This window comes from Corvus moneduloides, chromosome 5 (assembly GCF_009650955.1).
Source record: "Corvus moneduloides isolate bCorMon1 chromosome 5, bCorMon1.pri, whole genome shotgun sequence".
NCBI lineage: Eukaryota > Metazoa > Chordata > Aves > Passeriformes > Corvidae > Corvus > Corvus moneduloides.
This window is the reverse complement of record NC_045480.1, coordinates 55,038,741-55,055,929: the sequence shown is the minus strand read 5'-3', so window position 1 is coordinate 55,055,929 and position 17,189 is coordinate 55,038,741. Positions and strand designations below refer to the sequence as shown.

General features: G+C 44.2%; 1 protein-coding gene across 6 annotated transcripts in view; it reads right to left on the bottom strand.

Annotated features, from left to right (window-relative positions):
• FAM13A (family with sequence similarity 13 member A) overlaps nt 1-17,189 on the bottom strand; it is a 131,661-nt gene that overhangs the window by 56,425 nt on the left and 58,047 nt on the right. Inside the window, exon 1 of one of the 6 annotated variants that reach the window (XM_032109723.1) lies at nt 3,999-4,085. The exons of the other annotated variants lie outside the window; for them this stretch is intronic. Coding sequence (XP_031965614.1) covers nt 3,999-4,036 — 38 coding nt within the window. The 5' untranslated portion in view covers nt 4,037-4,085. Of the gene's footprint in view, nt 1-3,998; nt 4,086-17,189 lie in introns of those variants that run through there. 6 annotated transcript variants of the gene reach the window in all.

Here is a 17,189-nt window from a genome sequence, read left to right as displayed (position 1 = left end):
GAGACTGAAGCATACTACCTGAACAGGAAAAAATGTACACTGAAGGTGTTTTGCACATCTCCTCCTACTTCAAAGCAACATCAGAGATCAGGGAGGTATAGGCTTTCCCATGGCAAGCTGAAATGAGCAGAACTTCTTGCTGATTAAGTGCCACTGTGAGTTATAAGCAGATTTTCCATTTATATTAACATAACTGAATATCCTGGAGCCCTTGACAGCATAATTTCGTATAATTATTTTCTGCTTACTATCCTCCTAGATTGAAAATATGTTTATCTTTTAGAAAATGACGTCAATGTTAAATAGCTCACTTTTGTTGTTTCACTTCTTAAGCTAGTTGGGTCTTATTATGAAAGATGGGGCAGTCTTTCCTTTTACTTGTGGTTTGGCAGTAGTCCTCACTAGGATAAAACTAGAAAATGGCTCAGAAAGAGGCAGAATGAATGTACCAGCCAAAGTCTCACCTCTTCTCAGAATTTAACAGTGAAGTTGCATAACACACAGATACCTGTTGCATTATAATGGTGAAGAACTGTTACTAGGTAACCAGCGATTTCAGTTACAGGATTGTTTGTTAAAAGCTTGCACACTTCAAATAAAGGTATCTGAGACGCCAGTTTTTAGGTAAATATTCATATTTTCTTGCTTAATCAGGTGGACACCCCAGAGACAAACACAAAAGAAAATTTCCACACCAATTTCTTCTTTTAGTCAGAGCCTTCCATGCCCAGTGGTACTGAGGAAGAGCTTCCACAGGCTCCTACACTCATGTCACAGCTGTGACACGACAGGGTACCCAGCTGTGGGTCAAATCTGAGTTTGGAAGACGAAAAATTCACATACCATTTTCCAAAAAGCTATGACTTGAGGAAGATGAGAACCACAGGTTTGAATTCCTCTTCATTCTTCCACCAGAAAAAAAACCCACCCAAACCCAAAGCAAACAAAGAAAAAATTAGATACAAGTTCTCTCCACTCTCAGAGAGCATACTTCACTTCACATCCATATTCCAGAACATACTTCATAAGGGCTTGTCAAGTACTCCCAGCACTTTAGATAGAAAGCGATAGCGAAGTCCAAAAGATCAGACTTATTTACAATACAACTTTACACAGACAAATGTTTACAAATGTGATAAAGAGAACACAGCAGACACCCAAAAAAAAAAAAAAAAAAAAAAAGTGTGGTGGAATACAAATGGTGTTCTCATGCTAAACTGCTGGGTATTTGTGAAAGACCCCAAACAAACCAACCAGTAAGGTAAATCAAACAATCCTGATAACTGCAAGTGAGGCTGCCCATGCAGACCACTGCTGCTGTACAGGTTAGAAACAAATCAGTCACCCTCCCTGCTGCAATCATATACACTTGCTAAAAATATTTCTGATGGCTTCACTCTTCCACTACCTTGACTTGTTAAGCAACGGAGGCCAGCTATCACAAACAAGGCCCAAGCATGTACCTGCCTTTCTTATCTCCTACAGAAACTGGTAGATATGCTTGGCAAAGGCAGCCCTCTGGCTTTGCACAGCTGTTGTTAAATCTGCAATAGACTGAGCTGGAATACATGAATTCAAACATGCATTAACAGCATTAGTAACGCTCTAACTAGGAAGCTAGGATACCAAAGTAAGCTAATGCTGTTCTGAAAAGATGGTGGCCTAATGGCAATAGAAGAGACAATTACTGGTGGATAAGCTGTTGGAAAATCAGTAATGCAATCCATGTGACATTCACCGGTGCCTTCTGCAGCACTTGGGCAATATAGTACCTACTGCAGTGAGGGTACAACACATTTGGCCTTCCACCTCTTCCCATGCAATGAAACATAACCCTGACATCCCCACTGTCACTCCTTCACAGCAGGTCACCATACCCCATCCCATGCCATTCCACAAATATCTATGTATAGAATGATAACATATAGTACATACGGCTCTGCGCAAGCACAGTATATGATTTTCTGGGAGACAGACTCACAGCTCACACATATCTTGATTGATACAGAGCCCTTCTCCCTCTCCCAAGTTTTACACACCAGCTACACATTTGGATTGCTTCAGCATAGAAGGGTTTCCACGGCAGGCACAGCATGGCCAGCCTTGGGGCCCCAAAGAGCACGGAGCAGGGCACCTCCAGGAGATGGGCAAGAGGGAGTTCACTCACCCAGAAAGGGAACCAAGTGTGGTTACTGCAGGCAGCTCATTCCCTTTCTTGAGAGAGAAAGACAGATTCTTTCAGCTTGGCATGTGTCCTAAATCACAGCACCTGAAGTGTGCCCCATCTCTGATCTAAACCCAATAACAGGAACCATACACTGCAATTTGTCCATGCCCTCAGCTGGAACAGCAACATCAGTCTGTCCAACCCACAGGAAGCACAAAGTGTTATCCACGCTGGTACTAGCCAATACTAGAGGTAAAACCTTTCCCAAAGCTGACAAAAAATGCTCAAAGCCAGCAAAACTCTTCCCAAAGGAAGGAGACAACATTATACAGGGAAGAACAGAAAATAAAGGTGCAGCCTGGAGAATGCCACTGTTAAGGGATCTGGCAATCTGTGCCAAAGAAAATTAGATGCTAAAAAGTACAGTATACGCAGACTAAAAATAGATCAAGGACATGGAAAAGGAGCCAGAATTTAGGGAATTATTTTAACTGAAAAACTCAAAACAATTCTGTACCATGCTTAAGGCTTAATGGAGTTTGAAGAAAATTCCTCACTTTTGAAGTGCCGACTGCATCTCTAACTGATCGAGACTTAGTCCTTGCAACAACAACAAAGAGTCTAATCAGAGCCAGCCTGTGAAACCTATGTTCCCCTGGGTGAAGAGTCAAGAGCATAATAACAACCACTTGTTCCGACTGCTGGTAGGACAGTCAGATCCTTGGGAACATAGAAAGGTTAAAAATATTATGTGAGACTGGTCCTTCAAATAGAAATGATACACCATGACCACTTCTTTAAGACATTCAAACCATATTTCCGTTTCTCTGCAGTCATCAACATGGAACCTCACGACTGCATTAGTGCCAAAGAGACTTCCTCCACATCTACCTGCAGAGGACCCTGCACTTTACCAAGACAGTAACAGTTTGGGCAGCAATTCTAGTTACTATTTTATGGTGTTCAAGGAAGCAGCAACTCTGCAGCTTCTGCTGAAACAGCACCACCACAGTGCTGAAATGGCACAGTAAATTTTCTATTTACTGTTTTATAGATTCCAGAAAGATTGATATTCAGGCCATTCAAATACTACAAGGGGAGATAAGGACCGCTTAATTTTGAGAACTGAATGAGAGGTAAAAATAAAAAAAAAAAGAATTTGATGACCCAGTGAAAGGGATGTTTACACTCCTCCCCGCAGTGGGTCTGTGCCCTGCCATTTCAGCACCTTGACTGCAGCTGTCCCTGCCACAGTGTGGCGGGAGCACATGCCACCACAGGTACTTGCTCACAGCTGGTGCTGAAGGGAGGTGTGCGTCGGCACCCTGGAAACACCCAGCCCTTTTCCTCCCAAAACTAAACCTGCCGCCCATGCTGCGGCAGGCTGGCTGTGTGAGCTGACAGCCGGAGGTGGGCTGTGCGCAGCGGCAGCTCCCGCACCGCAGCACAGCCCCGCCGCGGGCAGCCGCCGCAGGGCTCGGGTCCGCCCGGGCGCACGGAGCCGGCGGAGCCCCAGCGCTGTCCGGGCTCCCGGTACACCTCAGAGCTGCTCCCACCCCTCACGGAGAGCGCTGTGTGGATTTCGGGGCGCTACACCGAGCCCCCTCTCCGCCCCAGGAAGCCAAAGATCCCCTACCCCCGGAGACCCGCTAATAACCCGACTTGTTGCACTGCCCCGGTGCCGGGGCGGGAATCCCACTCCCGGGCGGGTATCCCACTCCCGGGCGGGTATCCCCGCTTCCAGGCGGGACCGGAGTCCCGGCTCCCCCGTGCCGGGCAGCCCGGCAGAAGCCCGCGCTGGATCCCGGGCCTGCCCCGGCCGGACACGTACCTCTGCAGGGGCATCACCTCGCACGCCATGCTGGCCATCGAGCCGCTGCCCGCCCGGCCGCCCGCCGCGCCTCTCGCCGCGCCCGCAGCGCCGCCAGCGTTTCGCCGCGGGGAGCGCCCGGCCCCGGGGAGGGGCGAAGGGGCCGCCGGGCCCGGGTTGGCGGCTGACGACGGCCCGCCCCAGCGCCCAGAGCGCCGGCCCGGCCCCACAGCTGCGACACCCGCCCCGGCCGCTGTCCCTGCTCGCCCCACCGGGCTTGGCCGGCACGGGTTAACCAAAAGCGGCTTCTCATGTCCTCTTGGTTTTGGGCCTGCAAGAGATGCTACAAGCTGAGCTCTAATGGCTACAGGACACCTTTGAACAGAAAGACCCCACAAGGTCTTCTGTATCCCTTTCAGTAACCCACCGCCCTTCTTCCTAAACTTGTTCAGGGTGCAATGTAGTGTCTCCCGAGCTCCCTCCCCACGGCCGCAGCGGCGCCGGCTCCGCGCCGGGAGGGGCAGGCGCGGTGCCCCGGGCAGGGGGTTCGCCGTGCACCCACACCCCGCACCGCTCCGCGACACCTTCGCGGGGCTGCTCTGGCTCTGCCCTCACACCTTCACCGTGTCTAGTAGGGCTGGCACAACCTCTTAACTTGATCCCTTCCTGTTGCAGTAGATCCTACTGCGGTTTGAAAGGTTTGTGCTGTAGTTGGCCACCCAATTCTGACCGACTGCAAAGAAAACTCTTCTTAATATTTGAACTGAAGAGACAACTGCAGAGCCCAACTCATGTTCCCAGTGGGCTATCCTCAAGCACTCCTGCTTCTACATCTGTGGCTACTGACCAAATACTGCTCTGAAACAACAAATCACACCATTTTATTGGGTAGAAGTTTGGGGCTGGAAGAGCAGCAGCAAAAAAAACCCACACAAGGGGTGTGCCACTTGCCAGGACACAGCAGCCTTGGAAAACGAACAGCACAAAATCCACTAAGGTCTTGCACTGAAACATTTAATGGCTACTGAAGGAGCATACCCAAGGTTTTACTTGGCTCCTCTGCCCAGACAGCCTGAGGAATGGCTTTCCATTTCCCCCAACATTGGACAGAAACACTTCTGCTGCTGCCCTGCCTGTGAACGATGTTATCACACTGCATAGTTCGTGTGATGGGGAAGGGGATGATCCTAATCTGATAAAGGGGCCTAAGAGAATGGAACCTTTCAACACTTTAGGTGGTACAAACATAATGGCACATACCAATCTTCAAAAATTCAAGTCAGTATTAAAAGTACCACCCGGTTCAACCCTAGTGAGGGCTACTGCTGACTTGGAAGAAAGCTGTAGCAGGAGCATAGTACCTGTTTAAGACTTCCTTAGAGATGTAGGTCACGCAAACTAGACATGAACCACATCAGCTTTCTGGAGAAGCAGCCGACACCCTCAGGTTAGCAGAGGCTATCAGACATTTCACAGGGATGCCCAACAGATCTGATCTTTTGTCAGCAGGAGGCCAGGGCCGTTTTCTGTTGAAATCAAGAGCAGTGGGCAGCTGCAGCCTCACAAAGCAGTGGCATGGAGTAGAGGCATGGGGGTCAATTGAGACATGGCTTCGCTTCAGTACCCTGAACTGTCTAATATCTGCTGTCAGCTGGCTGACTGGAAGAAGGGCATTAGTAATGCTTCTGCCCATTGCCTCAGCACAAGCCTGTTCTGCTGTGACAGTCACGCCAGGCACAGCACAGGGCCCCTTTTTAGGCAAGTCAGCAATGCTGATAAAGCACTCTGCCATCATGGATCTGGGCTGCTCTTATCTGTGGCAATTAAATGAGTATCTTGATGACTTCCTATTAAATTAAATGCACTATATGTACTCATAAGCAACTAAAACTATGAGAGAAAGATTTTACTCTGATACATAAAATTACTTCAGTATAAAACAAAAGCACCTTGTACCGTTTCACAATTCAACAATAAATCAAATTGTCTTTTCCTGGCCAGTCCTTTTTTATACACACACAATTATTCATAGTTTATTACACTTCTATAAACTGAGTGTTACCATGAGGATGCCATTAAAAAAAATTAATTTTCCACATTTAACTAAGGACCCATCCATGTGGGCAAGGAGTCAGGGTCCTCCAGAGCAGCTTGCTGTATAAACAGAAGTGGGATAACTCAAATAGCTGCTGTACTATGAATTTATACACTAGCTGTTGTCATAACTTCCATGGGACTTGCTTGTATAAATAAGCTTAAAAGTACTAAGCTCCTTGACAAAGAATTCACTAACACAACAACCTGTAACAACCAGAAAGATTAATTTATGGATTAGCATCAATGAAGAAGGTTAGCTCGTGGCATCATGCTAAAATCAACCAGATGCCAACAGTAAAGTTGCAGGGCTCCCTGTGCCATCAACACCTTCAGATCCACCTTTTGTTTCTGTTCTCTTCTTTTGCAATCTCCTCAATGGGTATCAGTTTTCTCCTTTGCATCCTCATATGTCTCTTTTAACATTGCCAAAACCATCACAACTAAGAAGTACAAGAGCTCATGTTTCCCTGCACCCACTGGCATGCAACTTCAACAACTGTTGAAAGAAAGGTGACCAAAGTTGAAAAAATTCTCGTTGGTTGTTGCTAGCACTGCTGGTCTCCCTAAGTTTTAACTATTTCGAGAGCAGCTGCAGACACTGCAACAAAAGATTGTAACACTGCAGAAATGTCAGAGTGAAATTTTAGAAACTCCTTTCAGGGACTGTGGCCAACCATTGGTAAGAGTGGTAGTACAGGATGAAGGTCACCTTAGTTCAGCTCACACAGTCTCAATGGGCCTTTTGAATCTCTCAACTGCTAAACAAGAACACAAATCTTAATTCTTCACCTCCCCTGTTCATGGGCATGGACCACAAGTGATTTATTTGTGGCACAAAGCAGGCACACAAAAGGTGCCAGAAAACTGCAGTCTTATCTCCAAACAATTCCACTTCCTTTACACATGTTTATGCTCAAACCAACTTGCTACTTGACAGAGGCAGGAATTCCTACCCTCCCCCTGCCCTCTTACAATCTTTTTTAACTTGCGTAACTCAAGCTGGGCTATCACACATAAAACCTGGAATTATACAACATTGTATTTTGGATTTTCTTGTACTTGTTGAATTTGTTCTCCCATGTTAAACATGGAAGACAAAACCTCTTCTGCAAGTTTCATATAGTTCGTGCATTCCTATTTCTCAGAAAGGCCAAACTCATCTGTTGGCAGCAACAATGCACCACAGAAGCCCTTTATGGTACCACCAACCATACAAACAAAGGATGAGGAAAAACCCTCTCTCAGGACAGGCACAGCATCCTCTCCACCGACTGCACACTCCCAAGTGTATTGTAAATACTTCAGGAAAATAGACAGCAAATAACAATAAAAATGATAAAGTCCCTTGAAATACCAACACATACCGCCACACTTCAGCACCTGCACCAAGGCAACACCTGTGTTCAAACTATTTGATTTGCAAATTTCTTACTGAGTTTCAACAAAGGAAAAAAAACACTGGCTGGAACTAAATATGAATAATCACTTTTCTTCAGCAAAGTTTAAAGAACAACCACACGTTTGGAAAGGAAGTCTCCTGTCAATCATCATTACAGAAGTGCTGTCTCCTCTTTCTTTCCTTTTCATACTTTCCTGCCAAGTAATTTTCTCAGCATATAAAGCAAGAAGAGAAGAGGATCTGTGAGCAGCACCAGAGGATACAAGATATGTGATCTAAATAATGGATTTTGTGAGGATGTGGTTGTGTCTGCCTCCTGAAAAGCAGTTATCCCTTGCTTCACTGCACAGTCACACACAAATCAGATACTATTAAAAAAAAAAAGGAAAAAAAAGGTGATCTTGACTAGACTGACAAAATCTAAGGGCTTTTTGGATGCTGCTCAATATCATCAATTTATTCCCACTATGTTTATTAAGTTACACAATACTTTCCCTCTGGCAAAACATGAAATGCAAAGGAAAGATATTGCCAGACTGAAAATTAAAGAATGTACTTTTCAAAATACCACCAAAATTAAAAATGCCACTATTTACGTACACATACATATATTAATACACACATTTTCCTCTTTGAAGTGTCTATGCATATGAACATCTGCCATTACAAATGATAAATACCCTGGAAAATCTCCCACAGGCCAGAAGATTTGTGTGCACATATGAAATAAGCAAGTCACATGTAAATAGAAACTGGACTTGGAAACCGTAGCCCTTCATGTCCAAACAAAGCAATTAAAAAGGCCCCCACCGAAAGGGCATAAACAGGAAGAAAGATCAACTAACATGTCAGAAACATAATTTAGTGAAAGGGGAATCCTCAGAAAGATTTAAAAGCAGTAACAGTGACTTTGCAAAGCTGGTACTCAGCCCTGTTTCACTTAACGATGTTTCAATGATTTGTAAGTAAATGTAAAATTATACTGGCCGTTGTTTTTGTATGTTGTGTGCAAGCCAGCATTAAAACTTTCAGTACAACCACATAAGAGTAAAATCTGGGAACTATGTGCAAGATGGGGGACACAACATCCTGCTTACAAGCCCTAAGTGACTGTGTGGCTGAAGAAATTATCATCATCCTCAGAGACATCAACATGGCTATTACATGGAAAACGTGGATTACGTCTGTATTTCCTACTGGGTTGGTTGCTACAAAAGACTCTGATCAGTTCAGGAATTCCCATTCCCAAGCAAGTTAGGCAAAACTGAAGAGTGCTAAGAGACAACCCATGAAGGGCACAAAAAACCGAAACCCACACATTTAGTACTTTTCAAAGAAAATCATCTGTGCATGCAGGAAACATTAATACTTGACCTAGTGCTCACAAACTGACCAAGACTCAATGGCTGGAAGTCCAAGATAGGCAAATTATGCCTAGAAATTAGATATTTTAAAGTGGTGAGAATAATCAACTACTGATGTAATTCATCAAAGATGATAGTGAAGTTTTAATGTTCTTACAAATTACAGTTGCCTCTGTTTAGGAACACCAAACCTTAGGTAAACTGTCTAGATGTAATTTGCAGAATTTTCTTACTTATTTTCATAACTGACACTCCTCTTGTCCAAAAGAGAAGCAGATTGCTCTCAGCTGACTTCATTTTACCCCTGTTCTTTTTTGCACTGGCATAGAAATATAAGCCTTGTTGGCATATCTGTGGAGAATATATTGGGTAGCTTTTCTGTTCCTTTCTGCAACTTAGAGGTCAAATTACATTTTAAAGCTAGTTAAAATCTGTTAAGGAGGAAACATATTCCAGAACTGTTCTTTAAACTTGCAGGGACAAGAGAAAAGTGTGGACCAAACTGAAAGCTTCTCAGAGCTTCAGGCTCTCAGCACTCCCGATCTCATCCAATAGACAAGCACAGAAGTTCATTTCCCATTGCAAGGGATGCCCCATGCTCCCTGGAGACCTGGATTTGCTGCTGTGGCTGCTCTTCGTTAAACAGCAGCGTCCTTTGCAAGCACTGCCACACCCGCTTGTCAGCTGCTTTAACTTGTTCCAAAGGACTCGGGCCCCATGGGATAGCCCAGAAATTATTTCTTGGCCTCTATCCTGGAGAAGGAGGTAGATTGGGAGTAGGTCCCTAAAGGGTCTCCTAGGAAAGCAACAAGTAATGAATGGTTGTGCCAGCTAATCTGCTGTGGGAACAGGGTAAAGCACGCTGAGTGACAAGGTCACTCGGTTCTTCATTTGCACCAGTTAGTTCAAGTGCTGCAGCACAGGAGAGCAAGCAAACAAGCAGGAGTCCAGTCTGGTACATGTTATTTTCAAAGCAGGCTTTCTCCAAAGCTCTGCTAATCTAATGAAATTCCTAAATTTTAGTGTCCAGTCACATTTCTCCCACTCCTCTAAATTGTTATTTCTTTAAAACACTTACTTGTTATTTCTATAAAACGTCTGCACAAAAGCTCTTTAAAAGTCCAGCTGTTTCACACCAATATGAAAATGTCATTGAACACAACGAAGAAAACGCATTCATTTGTTAGCAAAAAGGTTTAAAAAAAAAAATTGAAATTAGTCCCTGGTACTCCCGCCATGATTTATATTACCTACCAAAAATGTCACTGTTTTCACACCCTCACGTCTTCCAAAAACATCCTCCCAATCCTCTACAAAATTACTATCTTCTGAAGTCCATACCTCTTCACCCTTCATGTTCCATGCTTCCTAAAACGCCTTCAAGTGACATGCCTGTAGTTTATCCTTAGCCTTATGAAAAACAAGGATATGGGAAGGGGCTGAGGAAAGCAGAGGAACAAGCCACACCATTCATGTTTGCTGCACGCGACTTTTTACTCCACTGAAAGATAAACTGCTGTCCATGTTGGCAAGGGAGGCAGTCTGGCAGAGTCACTGTCCAGAAAAAACCCTCCAGGAATAGCTCCTCTCCTTCAGCTGATGACGTGACTGAAAGGAGTCCTCCCTTTGCACCAGTGCCCCAGTGGCCGGCCTGGCTCCCGGGAGAGCTGGTGGGAAAAAGATGACTCGGCAGGAGAGATCAACTCTGGCTGGGAAGCACTAAAACAAAGAGTTTTAGAGCTGGGTGAGAATAACTCCAGCCCTCTGCCTAGAGCTGCAAGATTCATCTGCCACAGAAGCAAGGGAGATCCTGCTAAAAGGCAACTCTGACCAGATCCATTAAAACCTGAGTGCATTTGAGCAGAACACAGCCCTCTCAGGTCAGCCCTAGGGCTTCTTCCTGCACCCAGCCGTGTGTACAGCAAGGAACAACAGATGGTTGTTTATGCACAGCCAGATACAGCGATGCTGGGCTTAATCAGCACAGCTCACTGCTGTGCCCCTCATTTGTAACATCTGCTTTGAGCCCAGCTGCTCTGTACGTGTCCAGGCTGTGAACACACCCCTGTCCTGCTGCAGGACACTCCTGTCAGGAGTGGCACAAGTGGATAATGCAGGCAAACAAAAGTTCAGCATACATTTCATTATCAGGAACATTCAGAACAACATGGGTAAGGTCTGTAAGTTTTCAACTTCCCAACCACCTTTCAGAGTCTTGGGAAAAAAACGTATTTTTCTACTCAAGGGGCATAAATCCAGCAAAAGCTAACAAGATTTTAGAGGTGACTTCTTTTCTGTGATGCTCAGTAGCCCTGTTAGAACAGTGGTCACTTGAGTTTTTTTTCCAATTTGACAGTTTCTGAAGTGTCAGGGTGGTTTTTTAAGAAAATATCTATAAATGTTATAAAACATGGTGGAGTGTTAGTAGTGCTCCCAATCATTTTATAGTGGCTAGATAGTTCCTAACCATAATGTAGAACAATAAAAATGTTATTTTATTAGATATTAATTCCTCCCTATGTGATTCAAACCTTCTGAATGCACAGAGCTTGGAGACTGTGACAGGACCTGAGGAACTGGTGGTGGAATCTTTTGTTTCCAAGAGTCCTGTCAAGGCCTTAACAACTGGAAGTCATTAACAACCAAGCAGCTTTTAGTTTTTCTTTGCAACTACCTAGTGGCCTCTCTTTGCAGGCATCCCTAGCACAAACACACTATTTCAGCAGGTGCATAATGAAAAGAAAAGCTTTGGTACAGGAACAGAACTATCTTCACACTTCCTAACTACAACCCTCTCCAGCCAAGAGGAAGGCACTGAGCCAATGAGAGAAAGTGCAATTTGTAGACAAGCAGTCAGCTTGGGATCATACTCCTCACAACAGATAAAACAAGAGGAAATCTCTCATGGCCACTGACCATGAAAGAGAAGGATTTTACAACATAGAAACAGTTCAGAGCCAAACTGATGCAAGCAAAGTGACAGGAGCAGTGAGTGACAACTCTGCCCTGCCACACTCTGCATCTTATTAGACAGCCAGCTGACCACTTTGATTAAAAATATACATGTGTGTCATGGGAAGTCACAGCTGAACCCAGCAGCCTACGCTGCAACGTGCTGAACACAACGTCCAGACGCACAGCCCTTCCAGCTGAACCGGGAAATTGCAGCAGCAAACAAGCCTGACTGAGAACCCAGTGACCTCTGCCTGCTGATCTTCCTGTGGGGACTGCCTGCAGGACACAGGCCCAGGTCCCCTCTGGAGAGCCACAGGGGAAGGAATACCTCACAGCCTCAGGTGGTAGAAAACTGCTTGCTCTGCAAAGCTACCGGAAACAAAGCACTCTGTGCTGAACCTCCCCATCTGAACAATGCACCAGCAGACAGGCTAAGGAAGTTACAGGAGAGGGAACTACTCCCTGAAGTAAAAATAAGTCAAGTCACAGTGCAGAGGCTCTGCTTCTTTCCTACTTGCTTGAAACATGGGTTAGTGATGGCTGTCTTGGTTTATATAAATACAAATATCAGAAGCACAAATATTTCCAAGGTTGGCTTAAACTCCTTATTATTTACTGTGTGTTCTCCAATAAGAGGTCATGTATCCTTTTGTTTAAGAATTACTTAAAAATCATACAGATGTTTGTCCTTTATTTCCTCAGCAATTCTATTATCTGGCCCAGTTGGTATCAGAAAGCCATCAAGCTGCATGAGATGTAGGGACTTCATCCTTGCAGCAAAAGCTGGTAACAAAATAAAGACTCCTTCTAGCAGAGAGAGCAATGCCTGAAAGGCAGTATTTTTTTTTCCAGCTTTGTTACTCAATTACTGTGAATTTACTGTAGTCCCTTTCTGATTTCTAAGGCTGCTGGATCCTGTCCCAGGAAACTGGAAAAGCTAATATACTTGGCTCATGGACTGAAAAGAAGAACTTTTGTTTCCATATGCACATTATGACAATAAAAGTGCATATGTGCCTTCTACCTCGAATAGGCACCAGATCTTTGTTTCATACATGATTCTTCTTGCTTCTAAGATGAACTTCTACTTCTGTGGCACAGGTCAGAGCATCAGATTCAAAATGTTCTCCATCCCACAAGCCATAATTTGTCACCATGTAAATCTTGCAAAGAGAGACAAAGATAAAATGGCTAGAATTATAAAGGAAAGTTAGAATAGTGTAATGACAAAGCCTAATTTAAAGGAGTAACCTGTGCAGGGTGGAAGAGAAAGGGCAAATGCTTGGAAAAGTACACTGAAATCCACCCAAGTGACTTGCATGGAAAAAATCTACATAATTACATGTTTCTGTAACTGTTATTACATCTGGGCTATAGACAGGGGAGAAGAACCCAGGAAGAGTTCAGACCACACCCTGATTTGCCATTCACAGTCACCTGCCTTGGAGAGACACAGAAATCACATGTCTTTGTGGCTGTGTTTTTAGAAAACTAAATGCTTTTCTTAACAACTCATTATGTAAGGCAGTTCCTGCTGCCAGCATCCCACAATGCAAGAAAGAAGGGAATTGATTGCATAGGAGGGTGGAGACAAATGTACTTGCAAAGTTAAATGAGTCAGCTTGGAAAAACTAACTCAACACAACCTAAAGAGAGAAAAGTGGCAAAAAGCAACAACATTTTACATAAAAAGTCCTCTCTGAGGGCTCAGAACAGGGCCTGCCAGAGGCTGCTACGAGCTTAATGATGCAGAAGGCAACTGTGCTTACCACCTCCCCACCACTGCTCCAGACCTTTACCCCTTTCCTGAATCGTTTTCTTGAAGAATCCATGGCTGTTGGAGGGCAGCCCTGCCTGCTGCCTGGCTGCAATCCCTTATGTAAACCTGGCAGCAAGGCTCCTCAGTGGTAAGGCAAATTATTACTTTTGATGGGGACTGAATGTACTGGCATGGCAGACTTCAAAAACAAAAAAACCCCAAACCTAAACAAAAATAGTCAGCTAAGCAAACAACACTAGCCCCCTGTTTGATTTGTTCTGGCAACAACAGACCAGTTCTTATCACATGCCAGAGAATAATGATAAGTTTTGGCTTGCCTCGGTTTTAAACCGCAGCTGCTAAAAGGAAAGCCAACAAATAGGGAAAGTGTTTATAGTAAGCACAAACTTCTCAGTGTACAAATGTATGTATGTTTTCATACCTCAGTAACTAGCAGTGAAAATACACTGTGCCATTAAAAAGAAGGCACAGCAGGGTACATTAACCAACCCTTTATTTTAGGGATGCTACCAGGCTACTAGGCATGTGATCCCTTTATTTTCAGGACACAGGCCAGATATAAGGATTTTTGTGAACAAAAGGTTGATGTAAACAAACCTCTTTGAGAACATGCACGTGTTAGAAAGCCAGCACAGGGTATCTGTGCCAGCAAATCTCAATGCAGCTGTGATGGCAGTCACTAACAGGAATTTGTGATCTCTGGCACACAAGACATGGCTACAAAATACAGAAGGCTGGCTTACTGAACAACTGCTGTGGTTGCTCTAAGCTGTGGCTCTCAGGAGCTGCACAATGTTTTTCACAAAGTCTGGCTGCCATACACGCACCCACTTCCCAGCACCCAATCACTACTAGGCAAGGACAGGTACCCAGCTACACTCATTGATATTTCCCTGCACAGAGCCTAACAGCACCACAAACAGCAGGATGCTCTCCCACTGAGAGATCCCCCTTCAAAACAGTCCCAGGAGTGCAAAGAGATGCACCTCCAGCAAGTGCTACAATAGACATAGCATACTTCAGTGCCCTTTCCTGGGCAAAAGATCCAGAACAGTATCAACCAAAGCCTGCAGACAGCATACACCTCTGAGCCAGTATCAGGAAAGACATCTATGCTCACCATCCTCAATCCCCTGCTTCACGTTTTGCCTGCAGGAAGCATTTTTCCTCCTTTCTGAAAGTTCTCTCTTCTCTTTGCTTGTATATGAAGTTTAGCACAAAAGGCTGAGAGCATTGCTTGCAAGAGGCCCTCCTACCTTTGTATCCATGTAAATCTTAATATATCTTAACCCTGAAGTAAAAGCCATTTGAATCTATTATTTGAAGCAGTTATTTGAAGTTTTAGTACCTCTAAACATATCCAAAATCGTGCCAATTCCTGCTGCAGTTATGTGCGAACCAGAGCTTTGAGCAGACTTTTTCCTTCTAGAGAAAGAAGGAAAGAAAGAGGGACCCAAACAGGGACTCTGCTTCACAGAGCTGCAAGCTCACTCTAGCTCCCTCTCACTGAAGGTCTGGTAAGGCCCCAGGGTGGCCCATTCCATCCAGCCCACTCTCCAGTACTAAAGTTGTTGCCTTCCCCCAAGCTCCTGAGTCTGCAGTGTGAGTCATGTGGCTCTCAATCAGGTAAAGACAAAGGACACGTGTGATTCCCAGGGTCTGGAGGTTTGGCTGCCCGGAAGTTCTGCACCAGAACCCTTGCAAAAATGAGATGAGACTCACAGAAGTACGTAACAGGCTGCATTTTGCCTAAAGACTTTCATCCTTTTTTCAGAGCACCAGTCTCTCCTCTCCTGCCTCTGTCTTCCTTCCTTCCTTTCTCTCTTTCTCCACTGCTTTTGGATTTACTCAAGAGCTGCATTACAGGTATGCTTTTCTGCTATTGCATAATTAGGAGTTTGCCCTTGGCATACAGCTATAATAATGAGGCAATTTTCAAAACAACACATATATTATATGCTAGTGGGGACTGCAGGTATATAGAGTTAATCCACCTATTTTGTTCAGAAAAAAAGAACATAACAACCTTACATATAACATTTTCTTACAATAACTGTTGTGAACAGAAGGTGATACAGGTGATACAGACTTTATGCTCTGCAATGTTTTGACTGCAACTGATATATTGCATATTTTAGATGACAGTAGCACCTTCAAAAAATTCCTGCAGTGAGGAATATCATACCTGTAAGAAGGCATTTTTTTTTTAAAAAATGATAAGTCATTCTAGAAGACAACTGTAGTTGTGGATCCACTACAGTGGATCTTCATTTTAAGGACAACTGTATGAAGACACATTAAGAGGCATTTTAAATAGTACTAAAAATTACTAATCAGCCAGAAGTCTCTCAGTTTCTCCCTGAAGGCTGTAGGGTCAAATTAAACTGATTGAAAATTTATTGAAGATTGTAATCCTTGCTAGAGGGGGCCTTAGGGGCTTAGTGTGTGTGGTTATTTCTTTACTGTTACACTTGTGAAGCTGCTAAAGGTGGAATTCTGGATCTACTGTTCTGTGTAGCCCTTCATCCTCTTCTAATCCACCCATATCATGGTATCTGAGCATGGAAAGGGAACAAACCACAGGCATTTTCATGAAACAGCAAATGATTGTCACTGCCAAGAACAACCTTTAATCTTTTCTAACAAAGATCATATCATAGCTGAGCAGATATAGTAATTTCACTAAAACTTACCTGGTAATTACATATAATTAATGATAACATTTATTTTAGAACTGTTGGTACCTTGTGACACAAAACCCCCCAACAAGAATAGCAGTGTGTTTGCAAAACACTTTGTAATCTAGGTCAGATGCCAGAGTCCTTCTGCTGAAAAAGGTGAAAACTCCTAATAATAGCCTTGCACTGAAATAAGACCAGTAATACTTCATTGTGAGCTTAAATTACATGGGAGTGACACAAGGCTGCCAAAGGCATGTTTAAAACCACTCCTGATGTATCAGAGCGCTACATTAATGCCAAGGAATCGGGGTTTGTTGCACAGACATCAGTCCCCCAGGCATGTTAGGTCTGCTGGAGACCTCTCTCTCCTCCACGGCCTTCTCTCTATCCCATCCTGCCCAACGACCTGCCAGCCTGGACCTGGGAAGAAAATAGCAAACACTACCTACTCCCCCTGCAGCAGCAGATCACTGACAAAAAAGTACCAGAAGCAAACAGCAGTGTAGATATTCAACACAATTAGGTAAGCATGTACAGAAGTGTGACAGGACAGAAAACTAGGGCATTCTTGAACAAAATGGGATTACAAGAGAATTAATTTCTACAGTTAATTAATTTCCCAGATAAAATTAGAGATGCAGACATCTTTCAACCCATGGCCCGAGCATGAAGATTAGGCTTCTGCCTAGGTACAAACACATTTCATTTGGTGCTTAATGTCCTGTGCCAGCACTGGCCCAACTGTCCCATACTTCAACAGTACTCTTCTAAGCAATTACACATTAACAGGAAAGCAGGAATTCCTACAGCAAATAATTACATCTCTTGGGGACTGTTCTGGAAGAAAGGCAGTTTGTTGGAGTACCTCATGAAGTAGATCAATCACACACACCTTCCCAGACATGAGACCTGGCAGTTCTTTATTTCAACCCTTGG